This window comes from Protopterus annectens, chromosome 8.part0 (assembly GCF_019279795.1).
Source record: "Protopterus annectens isolate FY-2018-M chromosome 8.part0, PAN1.0, whole genome shotgun sequence".
Lineage (NCBI taxonomy): Eukaryota > Metazoa > Chordata > Ceratodontiformes > Protopteridae > Protopterus > Protopterus annectens.
In genome coordinates this window covers 1,949,576,943-1,949,600,209 of record NC_056741.1, presented here as the reverse complement: position 1 = coordinate 1,949,600,209, position 23,267 = coordinate 1,949,576,943, and the positions used below count along the sequence as shown (strand labels likewise).

The following is a 23,267-nucleotide window of genomic DNA, read 5'->3' as shown; positions in this document are numbered from 1 at the left end:
AAAACAATCAGAAGAAAAAGGTCTAAGAAAAAAAGATCATCAATTGGAAATGGAAAACATAAAAAGTGATTAAAAACAAAGAATGTGGATTGATCAAGAAATGCATGGTTCTCTGCAAGGGTGTAAAAAATTAATAAACACTTGGAAAGAAGTTTGAGGTCTTGTACCAAGAGACATTGAAGGAGGTAGGAAGAAAATCTTGAACTATATTAGGAACCCAGAAATCAAATGGAAATGCACTTCTCCAATAAAGCATTAAGGAAACACAGCAACAGATGCAAGAAAACACAAGTGTCACGTTTTACATCCTATTCCACATAATTTTTCACAACACATTAAAGTCGACCTATAACACAGTATCATCAGGACCATGGACAATTTCAGGCCAATAAAGCCAAACCCCAGAATCGCCAATTAACTGAAACACCTGATGTTCATAAGGGTCATTTGCATATATCCCATGTGCCTCTGATACAAAAGGTTTGGGAGGTCACTCAGTGGAAGTTCTACATTTGCTGGAGTTTTCATTTTGTTTTTACTGACTGGTTTTCATTGACCTTCTCACTTATTGTTTTCTTTTGTGTAATGAGGAATTTATTTTGACCTTAACTTAGGATGGACATTAATCACTCAATGGTTATGGCCACTAAATTAGAAGAAGGACTGGAGGCCAGGTAATGAAAAGAAAGACAAGTTCTATTACAGAAGCAATGACTTTCCACTGATTTCAACAAGGGAGCTTTGTTTTTAAGTGACCACAAAAAAATGCACAGGCAATCACTAATAACTAGAAAAACCTTGTAAACACCCCATCCGATGAGGAATGGTGGCCCATGACTGAACTAAGATGCTTAAAAAACAAACAAGTGATATCATAATAATCAAACAAAGGGAAGCAAATCATCTGTGTTCTCCTATCCAATGTAAACTCAGATCCATGAAGTGTAATAGTTCCGTTACCCAAGGAATTTGTATTCCTCAAGTAATATCCCATGGATTTGTCTTAACGCTGAACAGATAGAACCACCCAGCAGAGACTAAATTCATCAGGACAGGGATTGCTTTACAGCAACACAGAAAGAACCATGAAATATTCCCCAGCACAGATCTAGCTATCAGGGTGATAACATCTAAAAGATAGTAATGTGCATTATGTATTAACAGTGTGAGAAGAGGAAATGTCAGGCTGAAGCCACATTTCAGAGATGGAAATAATATCCAGTGACTCCAGTACTATCCATACTGTCAAATAGTCACTTTTAAAATCAATGTTACCAAATTATACAGGCAGGAGGAAAGGACTGATTAAATATCATCTGCCAAAGTACAAATCTTGTACAAAAGAAAAACAGACATCATAGTTTATCACAATCTCTTTTGCTGGTGGCCACGTTGTGGATATTGTACCCTAGCAGAACTTCATTCATAAGGTAACAGCTCACAGCGGGTATCCTCCCAACAACCTGAAAGTTTATTTTAAGAAACATTACATTTTCTGATGCACAGCCAGTATGCATACTAGTGAAATACAAATCTGCCAGATATTGGTCATCACAGGTCTCCTTCGGATTGCCATTGTAAAATTAAAAAAGTAAACCAGTGGCTAAAGATGGAGGTTAACACTACTTCAAAACTCAAGAGGTATAAACTACAAAAGTAACAGTGTTACTGATAAGCTGTAATAGCAAGCTATAAACAAATGCTTTAAAGTAATAATAAAAAAAAATTGAAAAAAAGACATTGAAATGAAACATGAGAGGCCAGCATCCACATAAACAAATACATCAGAGAATATGAACCCTAACCAAGCATTAAATGCTGAAAAAGGAGACAATACTGTTCAAGAAATGACAATTTGTTAGGAGCACATAGCAACATTTCAACACACAGCAGTCTGCCTTTGCCCTGTGCAGAATTCTGAAGTGAAACACATTAAATTTATAAACTATGTGCAGACTGTGTACAGGGAAGGAGGGGAACCCATCATAAACATACATAACATTAAGGCTAGTAATGTAAGCTCCATTTACGTCACAACTGATAAACTGTGCCAGGTTTTTAGGAAGCAGCAAGCTGTGACAACAATGAATTGTGGATGTTGAGACTGGTGGATATGGGCGAATCAAACCAAAACTTAAAACATACTTATAGACAGCAGAACCTCTTCCCTAGCACACCAGGCTGCAGGCAAGAGCTGACAATATGACTTGCAGGTCATCTTCTTCAAAATGCTAACTTCAGGCATCACTTATTTTGTCACTGAGATATACAGACTGTTTTTTAGGCTTCTAAAGATTTTAAAGTCATAGTGCAACTGCGCTATACAAAGGGATAGATTATCAGAAATTCTTTGAAAATATAATTTTGAAGACACCCATCTGGGTTTTATGTAGTGACACTGACCATGCCTCAATAGCCCAGTCACCATTACTTGACCTCCAACATATTTCAAGCCACTTTATCTTAGTAAAACTCAAGCCTTGTTCTTCAGTGACTTGACTACCTTTCAGCATGTACCACCCATGAAGTGCCAGTCATTATCACCCTGATCTACCAATATACTCCACATATCTAGAAATTTTCCAGTGTTATTCCTCTCTTGCATAAAAGTGTCATACTGGAGTACAACACAAATTCTGAACACAAGATAAGTCAAAGCCCAAGACTGGCATGAGCGTATATATACACACAGGCACATACACAGACACACACACACACCACTGTCTTGCATTCACATCTGTATTTAATATACAGTACTCAAATTACAGTTCTGCTTATTTTAGCTTTTTTCTGTCATATATACTGCTGATGTAATACTGTTGTTCCAAAAATTAATGTGCAGTTGTCACTGTAAATGAATGAACAACATTCTTCAGCTGTTAATTACTTTTAACTGATATATGTACACATTTTTCTTCAGTGTTAGGATACTGCCTTTTAGATTTGTTTGTCTTCTCATTTCTGTGTAGAAACTGTACATGTACAGTGGACTGTTTGCTGATAAATATTGTATATCTACATCTCAAGCTTTTCTCCTCCAGCTTTCTTTTTAAATGGACTCTGGACATTACATTTGTTTGTATACCAGGAAGAGAAAATTGGAGAGGCAACAACAGCTAATGCAAATCAGCACTTGCTGGACATGCTTCTGCATGTCATCCATTACCCAGCTTAGCACATAACCCTCACTCCCAAGTTAGTAACCCCCCCACCCAGCACTCCATTATTGCAATATTCAGCTGAAGTACCTATCTTCAGCAGCAAGTTGTTCTGGGACTGCTGATTTGATGTTTTCATAAGCAATACCTGGATTAAATTCCCACAAGTGACTAAATAGAATGTCGCTGATCCAGAAGAGATATGAGATAATGTAAAAACGTGTGGTACCCAATGGGGGAGATGGATATGCCTTAACCCCAATCCTCTCACCTACAAACAACATAGTTTCCATATATCTACTTCAGTAACTCACGTCCCAATTGTTTGAGTTCCAACACCTTGCTGCTGATCACCTGAAATTGCAGCCTTACTTATTTTTTTGTCTTTCATGACCAGGAGTGTCAGACTGGGTACAGACCACTTTAGTGGTGGCCTGGGGAGAAAAGCTCCAACAGATATATTTAAGATATTTATGACAACAAATTTTTTTAAATAAAGGTACACTACACAGATAGTTCTTAAGACATCTAGATACAGACAGACAATTATTCTGTAGTGATACTGAACGAAGATAGAAAAAGTACTTCTGTGCTGACATTATACATAATATAATTAATGACTACCAGACAGCCTCACTACTGACATGGAAGCTTTGCCCCCACACCTTCCAAACTCTAAATATACTGCCTCTGACACTGCACAACCTCGAGTATCTGTCACACAAATACAACAGGTGCTTGGACCGGGGCCATGAGCAAATACAACAAACTCTTTCTACATTTGCATTTAATTCTCAACAAAGTTGTTCTCCCACTCCTCCTCTACCACCTCCCATTCCCTTTTCTTATACTCCCCCCACCTAAACGAGAATTGTCCTCACTCATTCCTCCCTAATGTGGCTGCCACTTACCTACTGTTACTCTGTGGTGAGCCTCACTGTCATTTTCCCCTCATACAAATCCATTCCATCCTCTCAGTCTTCAACTTCCCTTGTACCTACATACAATCTCCCAATTATGCATGCACATGATATGCTGTACATGCTGTTTACATAGACTCAAAATTATGCATGCACACAACATACTGTACATACCGTCTACATACAGTCTTTCATGTACGTACATGAAATGCTGTACATACTGTCTACATAGTCTCCCAATTATGCATGAATACAACATACTGTACATACTCAAGGCACAGAATGTCCTAGTTTAAACACAGTCCAAGGATAAATAAAGGTAGGTATCACTTCTTCAGACCTTCAAACAAACACTTCCTACTCAACTATATTTAAACAGTATTCAAACCAATCGAATCAAACCAATTAATGCTTGAAGTAATTAGCACAAAGTAAAACCAGTCATTCTACAATATGTACAAAGTCATACTGGAAAACATTTCAAGTATAGATACGTAATAAATATTGTATCATAAAATGCATTAGTTAAAAATGATTAAAATATATATTTAATATGTTTATCTGTCTTTCATTAAAATAATTTAATTTCATTTGAACAACCTCCTATTCTTCAAAACTGGTTTCAAGGGTATTCTATCATTAAGGCCCTTTCCTTTATTAGCTCTTAATCTGATAATCCACCTAGTTTCAGAGGTCTCTGTATAGTTCCTTATATCACCACCGCTCTCATTAGGAATAATTCTCAAAATAACTGAGAACATAAAATTATGGTCATTGCCTTCAGAGGACACATGTTTGGCTAATGCATTAGTGGCAACACCATTCCTAATATTTAATAAGTGTTCCCTGATTCTAAATCTTAGCTGTCTGTCAGTCTTGCCCACATAAAATGCAGAACATTTCTGACAGACAGCCAAGTAGACCACATGGTTTGTGTTACAGTTGGCTGCTACACTAAAATCATATATTCGCTTGGTGTCTGGATGTGTAAATACATTCTCATGATTTATGTATATGCATTGATTGCATCTACCACAAGGAACCATCCCTTTTACTCCTGCCATATCTTGTCCCTTATTATGATGTGGATAGCATAACATCCTTTTCAAAGATTTCCTGTTCTTAAATATAAAACTGGGATTTTCCCCTACAACTTGTTTGATTTCTGGATTCTGTGTTAATATATTCCAGTTCTTTTTTATCACACTGGTTATTATATTCACATCGCTGGTAAAATAAGTAGAGAATCTAACAGATTCATTTTTATGTTGAACATAACCTGTTCTATCATTACTGGGCATTGAAAAATATGGTTTGCCTATACTATCTCTACATGAAGTAGATGCATCCAGGATACCTGAAGTCATACTATCAGTGTAACCCCTTTCATTAAATCTGCGTTTCAGACTAGTTAGTTCTTCCTTAAATTCATCATCCCTGGCTGTTAGCCTTGAAGTCCTAAGGGTTTGCCCTTTTACTACATTCTTAAAGATATGTCCTGGATGCATACTGCTTCAATGGAGTAAAGTATTTCTATGGCATTTCTTCCTAAACAACTTGGTGGTTATCCCATTCACATCATCCATACTAATCATTACATCAAGAAATTCTATTTCCTGTCTAGAGTATTTCATCTCAAATTTTAGAAAGTCAGTGCTGTTATTAATTTCTGTAGTGAATTCTTTTAACGTTGCATCATCACCACTCCATAACAGGAAGAGATCATCAACAAACGGTTTATAAAATTGGATCTGGGGCCATCTTTCATTAGTAAGCACATTCCTGTTTTCTCATGTAGCCATGACGAGATTGGTATAGCTATTTGCGCTTGCCGTCCCCATGGCCACACCATCTTTCTGCTTATATAACTTACCATCAAAACTCAACACATTATTGGTTAAAACTAACTCCATTAATAAGCATATTAGATCTATTTTCTTTCCATCACATGTCCCTTCTTCCAGTAAATATTGTCTTAACAATTCTAATCCGATTGTATTCAGAATACAAGTAAACAACGAGCATACATCTAGTGTCACTAATAGTAGAGCTCCATCTTGTCTTTCATATGCATTACTAAACACAAAGGGAAATAAAGGAAAGGGCCTTAATGGTAGAATACCCTTGAAACCAGTTTTGAAGAATAGGAGGTTGTTCAAATGAAATTAAATTATTTTAATGAAAGACAGATCTTCTTCTTCTTCTTCTTTCGGCTTTTCCCGGTTAGGGGTCGCCACAGCGGATCACCATGTCCGCACATTAATTGGCAGTGAAGTTTTACAGTGTCGAGTTGCCAGCCCGGCGCCCAACCTTCCACAGAAGGCACACACACATGCACACCTAGGGCCAATTTAGAGTGTCCAATCCACCTGCAGCATGTCTTTGGGATGTGGGAGGAAACCGGAGCACCCGGAGGAAACCCACGTGACCACAGGGAGGACATGCAGACTCCGCACAGAAGGCACCCCAGCCGAGGATCGAACCGGAGAACCTCTTGCTGTGAGGCGGCAATGCTAACCACTGCACCACCGTGGCCGCCTTTAATGAAAGACAGATAAACATATTAAATATATATTTTAATCATTTTTAACTAACTCATTTTTAACTAATGCATTTTATGATACAATATTTATTACGTATCTATACTTGAAATGTTTTCCAGTATGACTTTGTACATATTGTAGAATGACTGGTTTTACTTTAAGTGCTAATTACTTCAAGCATTAATTGGTTTGATTCGATTGGTTTGAATACTGTTTAAATATAGTTGAGTAGGAAGTGTTTGTTTGAAGGTCTGAAGAAGTGATATGTGTATCATGAAAGCGCTTACCTGAGTGAATAAATTTACCTTGGATTTTACCTACCTTTATTTATCCTTGGACTGTGTTTAAACTAGGACATTCTGTGCCTTGGTTGCTTCACCATTTCTTTGTGGATTTTTATGACTTTATTGTACCTTGGTGGAGTACTTATCCTAGCTGTTTCCTGTCTAGCATTTTCTTGGATTCTTATAGGTTCATAGGTTCATACTAGGCTATCTGCCCAAGGGCATTTATAAGCCTAGCCCATAGTTATGTGGCTTTTGCCACCCCTTTAGTTTGAAGAAAACTATGCCTATTATTTTGCTGTGCCTCTGTCAAGCAGTGACACTGAAGTAATCCCTGGGGTATATCTGCGATCTCCCATCCATTGGTCAAGATTCCTCTTGAACAAGGCCAGCGAGGTGCTCTGCCTCACATGTACCGGGATTTTGTTCCACAGCATAGGGAGTCTCTGGGTGATGAATCTGTCCCTCCAGCATGTTCTATTAATAACCGTGTCAAGGTTTAAGTCTCCCGCTCTTGTGGTTCTGAGGGATCTAGATTTTTTGAGGTGAAGCATATTCATCAAATCTGGGTTTGACATGGCCTTATATGTCAGGCACAGGTCACCTCTGAGCAAGCGGTATGCGACTGAACAGAGCTGGAGTTCTTTCAGTCTGGCAGCATAAGACATATTTTTGAGACCCTTTATCCTTTTGGTGAGGAACTTTTGGGGCCTTTCCAGCTGCTGCAGGTGTCGGGTCAGATACATTCCGAATGGGGCATTGTACTCAATCATAGGTCTAATGAGTGATGAGTACAGGGGGACGATGACCTCCCTAGATCTAGATGTGAATCCCTTCATGATCAGGTGGGCAATGTAGAAGGTTTTCCTAACTACTTTGGCAACATGAGTGTCAAACGAAAGGTTACTGTCAACCTGGGTCCCCAGATCCCTGATGACTTCTTCTGTGCTCAGTGGATTGCCACCTATATGGTAGCTAGGGGTAACCTTGTTTTTCCCGAAGGGTATGACTATGCATTTCTTGGCGTTTAACTTTAGGCCATGGCTCTGGCACCAGTTATCCGTTTCTGTGAGGCCCTTCTGAGGGATATCTGTCTCAGATGTGTTTTCGACTATGGCGCCCAGTTTGCAGTCATCTGCAAACTTTGTCAGCCATAACCCTCCTGTGTTTGCTTGTACTTCAGAAAAGTAGATGCCGAACAAGAGTGGTCCCAGGACTGAGCCCTGTGGGACACCACTTGTGACAGGCTTTGAGTCTGACATGGCGCCAGCAACTCTGACCCTGTGGGTTCTGTCACTTAGCCAGTTTGCAACCCATCTTGTGATGTATGGGTTTACATTTAAGCCGATGAGTTTTTCGATGATACCTGAGTGGGGTATTGTGTTGAAGGTCTTTGCCAGGTCGAGGTAGGCTGTATGGACTGCCTTGCCCTCATCAATGGCCTTGGTGACTGTTTCGAAAAAGTCAACCAAGTTTAAGAGGCATGATCTGCCTTTGACAAAGCCAAACTGGGATGGATCCAAAGTCTGCAAGTTCCCTATGTCTTTATTTATGAGTTCCATTATGATCCTCTCCATGGCTTTGCAGATAAGGCTTGTCAAGCTCATGGGACGGTAATTTCCAGGGTCGGTGGAGGCACTGCCCTTATGAAGTGGGACCACAGTCGCCGTGCGCCACTCCTTGGGTACGTATCCTGAGGTGAGGCTAAGATTAAACAGCTGTCCTAACTGCGGGTTTAATTCCTCATTGAGTTCGTGGAGCACACAGCCAGGGACACCATCCGGTCCCATGGATGCTGTGTTTTTTGCCTTGGAGAGCAGTTCTCACCTGGGCGTTGGAGATGTTTGGGGGGCTACAATCCTCTGGTATAGATAATCTCTCCTTTTGGGGGGGGGGAGAAGTTTGCACTGAACCTGTCAGCCAGTATGTTGGCAATGTGTGTAGGTTCAGTAATCTTCACATCATTTTGAACTAATTCTGAGCATATCTGGGAGTTTCCTCCTAGGTTTCTAACATAGCTAAAGAAGGCCTTATGATTGTCTTTTGAGTCCTTGGCGATTTTTCTCTCAAAATTTGCCTTGGATGATTTTATGAGAGCTCTTAGTTTTTACTTATAATGATCAAAGGTGTCTTACCTTTCAAGGATTTTGCTCTATCTTGTAGTAGCTTCCTCCTTTTGTTGTAGAGCTTGTTTATGGCTGGGGTCCACCAGACTGGACGCTTGCCTTTGGTACAAAGAGTCTTAGTTTTGTTTGGGATTGCCTGATCCATGCAGTCCTGTAGGTGCTGGCAGAAGGCATTTGTAAGTGATTCAGCGGTTTGAGTAATGTTTACCACTGGCTCAGGGGCCTTAAAGGAGACCACACTAGTTTTTAGAAGTGTGAAGTCGGCTTTTGAGAAGTTTTTCACTGTGTTTTTTTTATTTCAGGTGGGGGCGGTCGCAGGACCTCCAGCGAGATTAGTTTATGATCTGATCTCACCAGTGAGGGGTATACTTCGGTGTTGAACATTGTGATCCCATGTTCGTGATGATGAGATCAAGTATGTTTTCTCCTCTTGTGGGGATGGTGACTAGTTGTTCCATGGCATTTGAGTTTATGAACTCCAGGAACCTTTGGGCTAGAGTGTTTGGGCTTGAATAGTGTTCCCAGTCTATATTAGGGTAGTTGAAATCACCTAGTATGATGGTATTTGGAGATACATTTATCCCCTCCAATGTTTTCAGGAAGGCCATGTGAGGTTCCTGAGTTTGAGAGGGTGGCCTGTAACATGCTACAAATTGCAGAGCAGTCTTGCCTATGGTTAATTGCACCTGGATGGTCTCCGATGCATCGTGCGTTGCCACCAACCTTGAGGTGTGTGTGTCCTTTATGAATATGGACACCCCCCCTCCTTTCTTGGTGTTGTCCGGATTTTGGGGCCGGAACGCATGATATGAGGTGAAACTTGATAGTGCTGGGGTGCTCTCAGGAGCCTTGAACCAGGTTTCTGTCACAGCACAGACATCGATGTTCTCCATACTGAGAAGGGCCTCGAGTCGTGCATCTGGAGATTGAGACTTCTGGCATTGAGCAGCATTACCCTTAGTTTTTTTCCTTTTTTGTGTTCTAGGGTGGTAGGTTTAGAATTTGAGCTTTGCCTAAAAAAGGCACTATGGGGGTGGCAAGAGCCTTTGCCAATATCCGGAAGCCCAGGGGTGACAGGTGCAAGCCGTCCCTTGCAAAGCAGCGTGGCTTGTCCAGCATGTCATCCCAGGCAGACAGACATTGGATCCCCTTTGAATGACACCAAAATTTAAGCCAATTATTAAAGCTGATCATCTTATCACTGTATTGTGGCATCATTCTAGGTGAAGGTAGGATACTGCTCAAGGTCAGGGTCATACCTGCCTGGGCTACATAATCAGAGAGCTCCTCAATGTCTCTTTTCATGTAGTCCAAGGAGGTACGTCTCAGGTCGTTGACAACAGCATGGACAATGACTGAGTCGTACTTGTATTTGCTGTTGAGAAACCTGAGTGCTTGCATTATGTGGCGGATTCTAGCGCCCGACAGGCAGCTTACTGTGACCTTCTCCTTACTCAGTCTGGTGAGCGGGACGTCAGTGTGCCTGACTATGGAGTCACCAATGACGAGTGTGTCTGGCATTGTGTTTGGCCTTAAGGGCTGTGACTGTTTGACACTCTGACTGTGTGGTCTATGTGATGCATGTGTTGGGTCCTGAGGTGGTAGTTGTTTGGCTGTCTGCTTTGGAGGCCTCTGCTGTTTTGGTAGATTTTTGGTCAGAGCCTCCGAGTATGTCTTTGTGTGATTATGTGTATGATTTGAAGTTGTGATGGTACTATGTGTGACTGGGTATGTAGTGTGTGTGGTTACCTTCTCCTCCTGTCTGGTCTTGCCAGTCCTATGTTGAGAGAGCTCAGCCTCCAGTTTGGCCGTATAGTTGCATCTCTCGCATGTATTTGTGTTTTGTGGGAGAAGGAGAGGATTGTCTGTGTACATGAGGCAATTGTAACATTGCCTCAATATTCCCAGGTTCACCAGTTGAGCAGGAGAGGACACTAGCAACTGATCCCTCGACATGCTAGAAGTAATAGAAAAAAACTTACAAAAGACTCCGGGGGATGTGGGTACTAGGCTGGTGGGGTACTATCTATAATAATAGTGCTTTATCAAGGTGCAAGTACTGTAGGAGCAAGTGCTAGGCTTTACAGATAGAGAATAGTCTACTTGGAAATCAAGTAGAGATGAAGTTTTTAGTTATAGGATACGCTGGTTAGATCGGCAGTACAGTTCGAGGAAGGTAGATTTAAGGGAAAATTTGAAGAGTGGAATTTAGGTAGCCTGAATAGTTTAACCTTGTTAAACCGCCGCTGCTCTTGTGTGCAACAGTGGCAACTCCCCGCTAACGCGCGCTTTATAGCAGGGGGCTGGAAAAAACAGGAAATGACCCAAAATGGCCAAAGAATTACTAGTTGCTGTCTCTAACCATTCCCTTGAGGACAAACAAGCAGCTCAGTACTCCCCACTCCCACTGGTGAGCAAAGAAACTACCTCTGGCCACACAGAAAATGGAGGAACACAGGAACCAAATACAAAGCCCAGGGATCAGCAAAATCTGATCACTGGAACAACTAGCTAGGAAAGTTTAGGAAAGGAGAAGTATTTTTTTGGGTTTTTTTAGTTTTTTTGTAAACAGACAGAAAAAATACAGTAAATGCTTTGGTATTCGACTAAATTGCTATCAAAGGCTGGTACACTTGAGTGTATTAGCCTGTTTGTTACTTTTAAGCAAAACTTTAGCCAACAAGTGCAATCAACAATTTAAGCACAGAAAAACAGGAAAATCAGGTAATAAAATAGTAATATAGGCACAAACAGTAGTCGAAAAGCTCAAAAGATCGAAAAAAGCAAAATAAAATGTTTAAAAAATACTTATAATCAAGAAAGTTGCTTTTTCTGCTCTCTGCTGGCTTAGGAACTCTGCAGGGGACCACGAGGAGTTATGCCAAGTTCTCTAATGCCTGAAAAAGCCCGCCAAATCGCGCTTTATAGCAGGGTGCTGGAAAAAACAGGAAATGACCCAAAATGGCCAATGAATTACTAGTTGCTGTCTCTAACCACTCCCTTGAGGACAAACAAGCAGCTCAGTACTCCCCACTCCCACTGGTGAGCAAAGAAACTACCTCTGGCCACACAGAAAATGGAACACAGGAACCAAATATACTGTACATACTCTAGAGATGGGCTACCTCAGAAACTACATAACACTAATTTTTATGTAGGATGCACTTAAAGCTGCATTTACATATTAAAGTGTATAAAGGATTTGCAATTCAGTTATATAACTCATCAACTGTAGCAGTACTTTTTAATATTTGATTAGAGCCAAATGCCTGTTTAACATGGATTCTTCCTGGATACTCTCCACTGCCAGACGCTGTTCAGAATATATTGCTCATTCTTACCACTCTGTGTTGGTATGAAGGCAAGATTTTATTCTTCCTCTTCAAACTTAAGTACTTGGAAGCTCTCTCCCTAGTACCTACGTGGAACTTTCCAACTTGCAAACGCAAACCAAGTGAAAGTCTGTCCTCACCTTAAGAAGACTGCCAGGTGACAAGTCACGCAATGGTAACCATTTGAAAAAATATGCCAATAGAGGACTTGTATGTTGCATGTTGTTGATGTAATATCTTCTGACAGACTACCTCAAGGGCAAGTAGACTACTTATAACAAAGATTCATGATTCCAAATAGAACTGAATCTACAAAACACAAAATCTAATCGTGGGTTTTAGATAACACTGAATGAACAAAAAAAGTTCTGCCTCAGGACCTGCTTTTTATCTGTTCCAAACATTTTCTTTTGATAAAAACAATGTAGTGTACTTTATCAAACTATACCTCTAGGACTTCTTTCCCAGTCACTGAGCCATTGTTAGATACAGATATCATTGGCATTACAGCAAAACTTTTCTCCTCTGCATTTCCTACAAGGACTTCAGACAGGAACACAACAAAATGTTCTCTACCAAACTGTGTTGCAGCACCAGCCGATTTCCCACTGATATCCACAGTGCACATCCCATTATGGAGCCGGGTAATCATAGAATCTGGTAATGTATCTTTGATATAGGCCTGCAAGGGGAAAAAAGCATATATTCCAGCATATTACTAAAAGTGCTAGGAATTTTTATTAAACTTGCAGTAAATAGTAAACTATGTAACACTGAAAAAAAACTTGACACTAAAAAACTGCAAAAATATAAATAAACATTTAAAAAAATGTGCTGTTTACAGATAAACATTAACTGAAAAGCAATAGCTTCCAGAAGGAGAAGGTTAATATCACATCCCCTAAAAAGGCTGTCCAATTGACTACTTACCTTAAGAGTGCTGTCACAACATTAAACCTTCAGCAGCATTCAAATAAGACAGTTAACACCATGGAACTTTTAACCTGTTCTTTTAAAGACATTTCTTTCATGACCACATACTGACACCACGAGAACTGTACTACTTTTATTTACAAATAAAATCAGACTTTAAAACCACTGTGCCACACTTAGTGCTGTATTTCAGTTGCAATGTGTTTCATTTTTCTTTGTGTTTATATATGCATTTGCTCCAACCATGGCAGAAAAATGGTCCAGAAACTAGTCTGTTTACTTGGCTAACAAATTAAATTGCACAAAGTAGTTGCAATAAACAGGACTTGAGAAGGACCAGTACAACTGGTAAAACAGATAAAACAAGTTGCACTGGAAAAACAGCTAGAAAACATATGGATTATGAGAGCCTGTAATCCTGAGACAAAAGCTTTTTGGGTGTTAAGAAAGCTCATCACAAGTGCTTACTGAGATAGTAAAGTTGCAGTATTAGAATCTACAGACTACATATCTCAAAGGCAGCCTGTCAGAATATGAAAGAATTCTACATTGGGTACAAAGTAGCTAGTGAACAGACAGTGGTTATTGTATGAAAGTGTGAGCAAGAAACACTATGACATTCAAAACAAACTACTCCCAAATGTACAACTTCACCAAGACAGCCTGCATGGAAACAAGTTCCACATCCCCAATGCAGATAAATCACACCAGAGTTTTTTTTTTTTTTTTTCATAAAGCATTACCAAGTCACAGTTTAGCGGCCAGAAATCCCTCCGAGCACTTCAATTCCTTCATTTCATTCTTCCTGCCTGAGAGCACAAAGATCTCAAGGTCATTGTTTCTTATTCAGATCTAGCACACTTTCCAAAAGGAATTTATCTTTGCTTGCAAGAACAGAGGGGATAATCACCTCCTTCTGTAGATTTCACTAACGGTTACCCTCAGTTTTACTTTCTCATGAAATCAGTGGTATACTATAAACATATGCAACTGTAGTGAAAGCGTTTCAACACAGTCATTGGAAGAATATTTATATCAAGTGTATGTGCAGGGGTATTCAGTCATATTTCAATTAACTGGTAGGTGTTCACATTTTTTGGCCAGTGAAGGCTTGTTGTAATCTACAAAACTGCAAAACATTAAAGACAGCAATGCTAAATGCTGCCCCTACTAGGGCTATGAAGCTTTGAACACAAGGAAAAAAAAGTAAATACTGGTCGAGTCAGGTAGTTAAACAAGTGAATTATGTAAAGCTTTTTAGTAGTTTGTTCTGATTTGTGACAACTACAAGTCAACAAGACGCAGAACAACGACACTGTTCCTGTAGCTCTCAACCAATTAGGGATAAATCCAGAAACAATCAGGGGCACTTAAAATATATTAGCCTGAGACAGTGACAGATTAATAGAATGTGAATTAATATAGACTTCTTTTACTTCAGAAAATGTATAACTCTATAATTACTGTCAGTATTTATCAAGTGCAATTCAGCACCTTTTCAATAAAAGTCACTAGTTTTAGGAGGAATTAAGAGGGATGGAGCTAAAATGAGACAAAAATCAGGAACATTTGAATTGTACAACCATTCCTATAGACAGGATAAAAAGTTAGGCATTCACAGCAAATTCTCCCTCTAAGCAAAAGCAGATCACCACTGTATTCATGTATCTAAGCTGTGTTATATATCATGGTAGGAGACTGAATGCAATGCAGGAGTAAGGCTGAAAAACACAACAATGTCAGCATGGAAGGCTATATTTACATATTTATATTTATATTTATTTACTTGGATAGTATTTGATAGGAGGATTTTAACGAACTGCAAAAATAATAATAAAAACAGGGACAACACAAATAAGGCACAGATAAAAGAAAGATATAAAAAAAAACAATGTGGCATTTTTACAAGTACAGTCTGCGTTTAATAGAGGTTTTGCAAAGTAGTCCCAGAGAGAAACATGTCCTAATTGTTACCATCCTCAGTGTAACATTTGGGATAAGCATGACCCACAGACCTACTGACTGAAGTGCCTCTCTCATGCGACAATTTTCCTTTAAAAAGATAGACATTACTACACTCCTAATTGTACGTACTAAGTTGAGCAAAATCTAAGGGATCCTAGAAGGTCCATTCCTCTGGCATGTACTCCCCTCATTACAACTAATACCAACTTCAAACCATAATTTACAGCATACCTACTAAAACAGAGCCATTACAAATATCCAAGCTCTAACCATATCACTTAACAGCCATTTTTAACCTTTGTATCCAACTTCCCTGCTGATCACTCTAACACTTTGCACCCAGGGCAGCCTAGCTACAGTTCTGCTATGCTGCGATCAGAATAATTCATAAACGTTACTGTACAATTTATTTGTCTTCTTTGTTCATTGTTGCATCCAACAAATGGACTGGGCCTGAAAAGTACAGTTGTGTACACTTACCATAAATGTAGATGTTCGAGTGTATTCACTGTTGCAGTCATCACATTTGGGTTATCTGCTTGCAGTAGCCCTCAGTCAGCCTGATTATCAAAAACTTGGGTCCTGCGTCGGTTGCTGTCTCATCTTCCATGACGTCAGGTAGTCAGGGGTATAAAGCATGCAGCCAACGCCATTACATCAGTTTTTCTTGCCCTAGATGTCAGGTGCCCCCCCTAATGGGAAGCAATTATATATATACAATATATATATATATATATATATATATATATATATATATATATATATATATATATATATATATATACACACACACACACACACACACACACACACACACACACACACACACAGGGTATACCTCCAACAAAAAAGCAAATACACCAAAAAGCTTTTAAGCACAGTAAAAGAGAGTAGAGGTATAGCCAAAAGAAATCAGGGGGCTGGAGGGAGGGTAACCAGGATTGCAACAGTGAATACACTCAAACATCTACATTTGTGGCAAGTGTACACAAGTGCACTATGTTCTTCGTGTTTCACTGTTGCAGTCATCACATTTGGGTAGATTCCCAAAGCAAAGGATGGGAGGAGGAATTTAGATAGCATTAAGACCAGCTATAAGGCTCTGCAAGACTGCTGTGGCAAAGCAGCTCTGGATTTATAGAAAATTGGCAAATAGTAATGCTTGGTGAAAGTATGTACAGAACTCCAGGTAGCAGCTTCTAGGATGTCCCTGGTAGGGACACCTCTGAGAAAGGCTGTAGAGGTAGATGCAGCCCTGGTTGAATGGGGTCTAATCCCCTGTGGCATAGGTTTTCCATGGTGCTTATAGCAGAATGAATGCAATGGCCTATCCATTTAAAAATGGTTTGCTTTGAAATAGCCTTCCCCTCTGCCCTTGCAGCAAATGTCACCAGCAGTTGTTCAGATTTCCTTTGAGGTTTAGTCCTGTCCAAATAAAATCTAAGTTGTCTGTGCACATCTAAGGAATGCAGTATCCGTTCCCCTTTGTTCTGTGAATTAGAAAAGAAGGTTGGCAAATGAATGGACTGATTAAGAGCCACACTGGATACCACCTTGGGCATGAAGGAGGGATTGGTCCTGAGGGACACCCTGTCCACATGAAAGATGATGAAAGGCTCAACTGCCATAAGGGTCTGTAATTCAGATGCCCTTCTTGCTGAAGTGATTGCTAAAAGGAATGCTGTTTTCCAAGAAAGGAATTTTAACTCTGCACTTGCACCTAGCTCAAAAGCAGGAAGAGTGAGTTTTTCCAATACAAAGTTAAGGTCCCAGGCTGGAGTTGGGGCTCTCCTGGGTGGTCTTAAGTTTCTGGCCCCTCTGAGGAACTGCTTGAGCAGTGGATGAGAGAAGAGGGGTGGTTTTGTGTTGTAATGAGCTGAAATGGCTGAGGCATGAATTTTGATGGAGGAAAAAGAAAGGCCCTTGTGAAGCATCTCAGTTAAGTATTGAGGAATCTGAGGTAAATTGGGCATTGCTGTGCCCATCCTTTGAGTTTGGTTCCAGGCACAGAATCTTTTCCATTTTTCAGCATACAATTTTCTAGTACTAGGCCTCCTTGCCTCCAAAATGACATCCAACACTTGTTTACTTGAGGGATGGTAACGGAGAGATTAGGTAATTAGCCAGGCTGCCAGGTTCAGGGTTTGAAGCTGAGGGTGCAGACTCTGGCTCTACTGCTGTGACAGCAGGGTAGGGGTCTAAGGCAGGTGCCATGGAGCCAGCAATGGCACACTGCGCAAGAGGGGTACCAGTGTTGCCGTGGCCAGTCTGGTGCAATCAGTATCATCCTTGGTTTGTCCTATTTGATCTTTATTAGTACTTTGGAGAGGAGAGGCAGAGGAGGAAAGGCATAAACTGATTTTTCCAGCTGAAGGACAGAGTATCCACTTTCCAAGCTTGTCTGTGGGGAGTCCTTGTGCAGAATTTATCCAATTGGTAGTTCTGAGAGGAGGCAAACAGGTCTACATCTGGACTCCCCCACTTGTTTATCAACATGTTGAAAGTCTTTGGTTCCACTTTCCACTCATGTGGGTCCATGAGATTTCTGCTTAGTTCGTATGTCAGTGTATTTAGTTTTCATGGCAGAAACTGAGCCTGTGGATGCACTTGGTAGCTCAAGGCTGTGTTCCACAGAGCCATGGCTAGTCAGCAGAGGGGATAAGAATGGGTGCTCCCCTGCTTGTTTATGTACCACATAACAGTGGTTTTGTCCGTCTTTACCACTAATTGTCCTGAAAGAATGTGGTCCTTGAAGGCTGTCAGAGCATTCTGTACAGCTAACATTTCTTTCCAGTTGATATGCAGGTGCATTTCACTTGGGTTCCATTTGCCCTGAATGCACTTCCCTGCTATGTGAGCCCCCCCATGCATTGACTGATGCATCTGTTGTTAGGGTTTGGGCGGCAGGGGGTAGAGTGAATGGTAGTCCCTTGTTTTGGTGGCAGGCCTCTGCCCACCAAAGGAACTCTAACCGTAGGCAAGGTATGATAGAAATCATTGCTTCTAAGTCCTGAGAATGGTGACACCATAGACTTTTTAGATACCATTGTAGTTTCCTCATATGCAGTCTTGCATATGGAATTAGTAGAATACAGGAAGCCATGAACCCCAAGTCTTGCAGTATTTGCCTTGCAGATAGCAGGGTTTTTGTGGCCATTAGTTTGAAGTAAGTTGTCAAATTAATTTGTTTCTCTGGCATGAGGAAAGCCATCTGGGAAGTTGTGTTCAAGCTTGCTCCCAGGAATACAATTTGTTGACAGGGTATCAGATGTGATTTATTTTCATTTATGGTGTACCCCAGACAAGTTAGCACCTTTTGTACAAATGCCAGATGATTCAAAAGTATGTCCTGGCTTTCTGCCTGAATTAGACAATCGTCCAGGTATGGGTATATTTGAATATTTCTTTGCCTGCAAAATGCAATGACTGGAGCTAGGCACTTTGTGAATACCCTGGGCACGGTAGATAAGCCAAAGGGCAGTGCAGAGAACTGATAGTGCATGTAGCCTGCTTTGAAGTGTAGGTATTTTCTGTAAGATTCCCTGATTGGGATGTGTAGGTAGGCTTCCTTTAAAACCAGTGTTGCCAACCAGGCATCTTTGCCTAGCATGGGAAGCAAATGGTGAAGAGTTAGCATCTTGAACTTTGAAATCACCAAAAAGGTGTTTAAGATAGAAAGGTCCAGGATAGGACGCCATGAGTTGCCTTTTCTGGATACCAGGAAAAGTCTTAAGTAGAAACCTTGCCCCTTTTCCTATTCTGGCACAGTTTGAATAACCTTTATGCTTACGAGAGAGAGAGAGTACTTGCTTTTGAGCTTCTACCCACTGATTTGGGGGTAGATCTGGCCAACCCTTTGGGGTTGGTAATGTGTGGAAATGAAATCTGTATCCTTGGGAAACTATATTTAAAACCCATTTATCCTGGGTAATGAGTTCCCAGTTTTTGGCCTGCAGAGCAATATTTCCCCCTAAAGGAGCAGTCAGTTGAGAAGTGCTTGGAAGTTTTAAAGTTAAGTCATTGAGACAGCTTACCATAGGGGGGGAGTCTTACTACTCCCTGATTTGGAAGTAGGAGCCCCCCACAGCTTAGTCCTGTGTGCACCATGGGAATGAAGCCTGCGTATTTTGCTGGTTCTGGGTTTGGACTGAAAAGGCCTGGAAGAGGCAGGAAAGGACAAATTCTTAGAGGGCCAATGCCTACTAAATCTTGGAGGTTGCACTTGTAGGAAATCTTTAACAGTTTGCATAGATTTAGCTTTTTCCTCCATCGTTTTAAGAACTTCTTCTGCTTTGTTGCCAAACAGGCAGTCCTGATTTAAGGGAGCATCCAGTAATTTAGCTTTAACATGATCTGGCAAAGATTGCTCCTGAAGCGAAGCATGCCTTCTAAGTACAGACCCAGTGACAGCAGCCCTGCAAGATGCCTCTAGTGAATCAAAACCACATTGCAAAGTATGTTTTCCAGCCTGTTCAGCAGAATGCATTAAATCCTGTAAATCCTTATTTTCATCACAGTCAGGAATCAACATCATTTTCTGTTTAAGCAATCCAATAATATGCTGCTGAACATATGAGACTGGCAGTTTAAGACCCCAATGGCCAAGGCTGCAGAAGTGTATACCTTCTTACCACATCTATCCAGCGCCATGGAGTCTCTATCAGAGGGGGTAGGATTTTTGGCAGTAGTAGCCTTAATGCCTTTGGGTCCCTATGACATGGTCTCAGGATCCACAGTAGGATTTTTAAAAAGGAACTTGTGAGAGTCAGGAACCCTGTAATATCTATCAGGTTTTCTGGGAGCAGGAGGCAAAGAGTCAGGGGCCAAGCTAGATTCCGAAAAGGCATCATCAACGATGTCTAGTACAGGAGGGATAGCTAAAGGCCTGTGCTGGGGCAGGAGTAAGAAATCCCTAAAGCCTCTTTTTAGAATCAGAGTAATCCTGGCCTTCCCAGTGAAAGAGTATGCAAGGTTTCACCAAAAGAGAAATCCTCTGAAGGGGAATCAGAGGGAATAGAGTCCTCTGCATCAGAATCCTCATAGGTAGATAAGGATAAATCCTGGTCATCAGAGGAAACAGAAATCTCAGAATCCTGGTCAGAAGTATCATAAGGAAATTCAGTCCTAGGTCTCTTAGAGGGGGAAGGTTGGCTTCCCCTGATTAAAGTAATAAGGTCTCCGGCCATTCTTATATGTTTTTTAGGCATAGAGGCCTGACCATGCGGTCTGGGTGTTGGTTTTCTAGGCATGGTTCCAGTTTTAGGCCTTGAAGAAGAAGATGGCATCGGTTTAATATGCAAGTCAGTAGAACTGAATACACCCTCAGAAGCCGGTGCCTGCACAACGGCTCCGGACCCATACAAGGTAGAGACATCCGCAGGTTCCACAGTTGAAGCATCTCGAGGCATACCGGACTCGGAATAGGTCTCACTAGACGCCCGCAAATCTGAAATAGTGGGCATCAGGGGCTGTGAAAGTGCCTCACTTGAGTACCAGCGAGCTGGCAACTGGCTTAGGAGAAGCGTCGTTGGCAGCTTTGGATCTAGACAGCCTGTCTCTGTCTTTATATTTGTGTTTTTTTGGAATGTAGATAGTCAGATGGCTTACGAAGACATATCTGGATAATTGAACCGAGTACCAAAATATTTAGAAGTGTAAATATACCGACGACAAATAGTTTGTTACTTAAATAAGGCACAAAACTGACAGCAAGGTACATCGTGGTCAGGGCCTAGGCAAGGAATACAGTACAAATGAAAATCTTTATGAGGTATTTGCTTTCCACAAGAAATACAATTATTGACTTTTACTGACATCGGTTTAGAGCAAAAAAAAAGTTTCCCCAACGGGGTACTTAGCTTTAGTTGAAAACTTCGGTTCTGAAACTCGAAAATGAAAATTTCAGGAGTCTGCTGACCGGCACTTGTGAACTGCTTCTGCTTCGGGCACTGCACGGCAAGAAGGACTGATGTAATGGCATTGGCTGCATGCTTTATACCCATGACTACCTGACGCCATGGAAGATGAGACAGCAACCGACGCAGGACCCAAGACTTTGATAATCAGGCCGACTGAGGGCTACTGCAAGCAGATAACCCAAATGTGATGACTGCAACAGTGAAACATGAAGAACATCTGTTGAAATATTGATAAGTGCCCCATCCTAGTAGACAAACAAATAAAATAAAGGCTCTTGCCTAAAGCAGTTGTAGTAAATAATGCCATAAACCAACCATGCAAACACTGTTGGTGTAAGAATGGAGTTTTTTATTCTTCCCTGGACAAAGGGAATTATTTTTTTTTCTCTCTCTCTTCCCCAGAATGAAGTATGGTCACTATCCTTCCTACATGTCAGTTTCTGTTTTTTGTTTGCCCCCCCCCAGACTGTCACTACCCTATCAACATTGGTTATGTGTTTGCAAAGAAGCAGCTTTAAAAAGGGAGTCGAGCACAGACAGACAGACATTTCAACACATCTTGGATACTATTTACATCCTGTGAGCCTATTTTTGATTACTTGAGAGAATCAAACTAATAAGGAGGCAAAACGACCATTTTATGATGAAGCAAACAGTTTCTAAAGAGAAAAACTACAAAATGAGACTTCCAATAAATAGTCAAAAGAAAGCAAGATGCACACTGGAAAAAACAGTTTTCACAGATCTCAAGTGTATCCCTCCTTTCCAGGTAAATACAATGCAATGAATATCCTATTTACTTTCAGTATGAAGAAACAGAATACAGAATAAACACTCTGTAAACAGGTACAAAAAAGAAAACTTGGCAGAACTGAAAATATTTGAAATGTAGAAAAGCCCAAACTTTCAGCTGGCCAGATGCTTTAGTCCTTTTACCACTGCAAAACTTTGGAACTCCCTCTCCCAACACTTAGATCCGCCTGCTCAGTAACCCTCTTCAAGACATCTCTGAAATAACACCTCTCATTATCTTGGCTGTGCACATGTGCTAACACCACATCTCATACAACCTAACTTCAAACATCACAACTATTCTCACCCCCACTCTACTACACTGGCATCCTCCTTTCACATCCACCTGTCTTTTTACTTATTCCACCTCTCCATCCTGTCCACTTCCCTCTTCTACTAACCCTCATTGTCCTACCATTGATCCCTCCTGTTTACTTCCTTCTCTTCCTAAACCTTACAGACCTACCAGTGAACCAGGCGAGACATTCAGGTACTCTCACAGCCTATCTTAATATCCTACCACCACATATATCTGCAACAATATCCATCAACTTTGCGGTTTCCTGCAACAGGACTCATATAGCCTATCACTCCGCTATTACACCTCCTAAACATGTGAAACGTTTAAGTACCTAGTCTCTAATTAACTCCTATATCTGCTATGCACCCACTGCATAAAGTGTCCTATATAAATTTTGCTAGCTGAAAACTACTCATATGGAATGTTCCCATGTATATACTCTGTATTGCATGTATAATATCTTTGATTTCAGAATGATTACTTATGTACTGCTTTTTCACCAATTGTATAAGCTGCCAATAATATGTACTAAATGTCTTTATTAAAGTAAATTCTATTTTGTATGTGAAATGTCTTACATGTGGAGCTTTTCTCCCTGGGACTCCACTGGAAACGGGCACTTCTAGCCCAGCTGGACCAACCCGGTAAACAAATGCTAATAAATAAATTGGAATCTAATCTGATATGTGATCAAAAATGACTTACTAATCCATTAATTAAAAAAAAAAAAAAACAGGCACTGCAAAGGAAGCCAAACGCAAGGAGGAATAGGCAGGCAGCAGGATTAGACCAGAATCATGATGGGTCAAGCTAATTATTGCAAATATGAGTAAACACTTGTGAATTTACAGTGTGTGAGACAGGGAAGAGCTTATCGGCAATCACATTTCTGAAATCATTCACTTTCCACCTCACAGTGAGCACAGCGGATGGTACAGCACTGGAGACATTTGAACATGGTTTGGAAATAGTCTTCTCCCACAGACTTCCACTCA

General features: G+C 40.7%; 1 protein-coding gene across 2 annotated transcripts in view; it reads right to left on the bottom strand.

The window, feature by feature from the left end:
• Positions 1-23,267, bottom strand: part of MEAK7 (MTOR associated protein, eak-7 homolog) — a 167,985-nt gene that overhangs the window by 76,554 nt on the left and 68,164 nt on the right. For both annotated transcript variants that reach the window (XM_044081470.1, XM_044081471.1), the window contains one exon: positions 12,812-13,045. In XM_044081470.1, the coding sequence (XP_043937405.1) occupies positions 12,812-13,045 (234 nt within the window). The remainder of the gene's footprint in view (positions 1-12,811; positions 13,046-23,267) is intronic.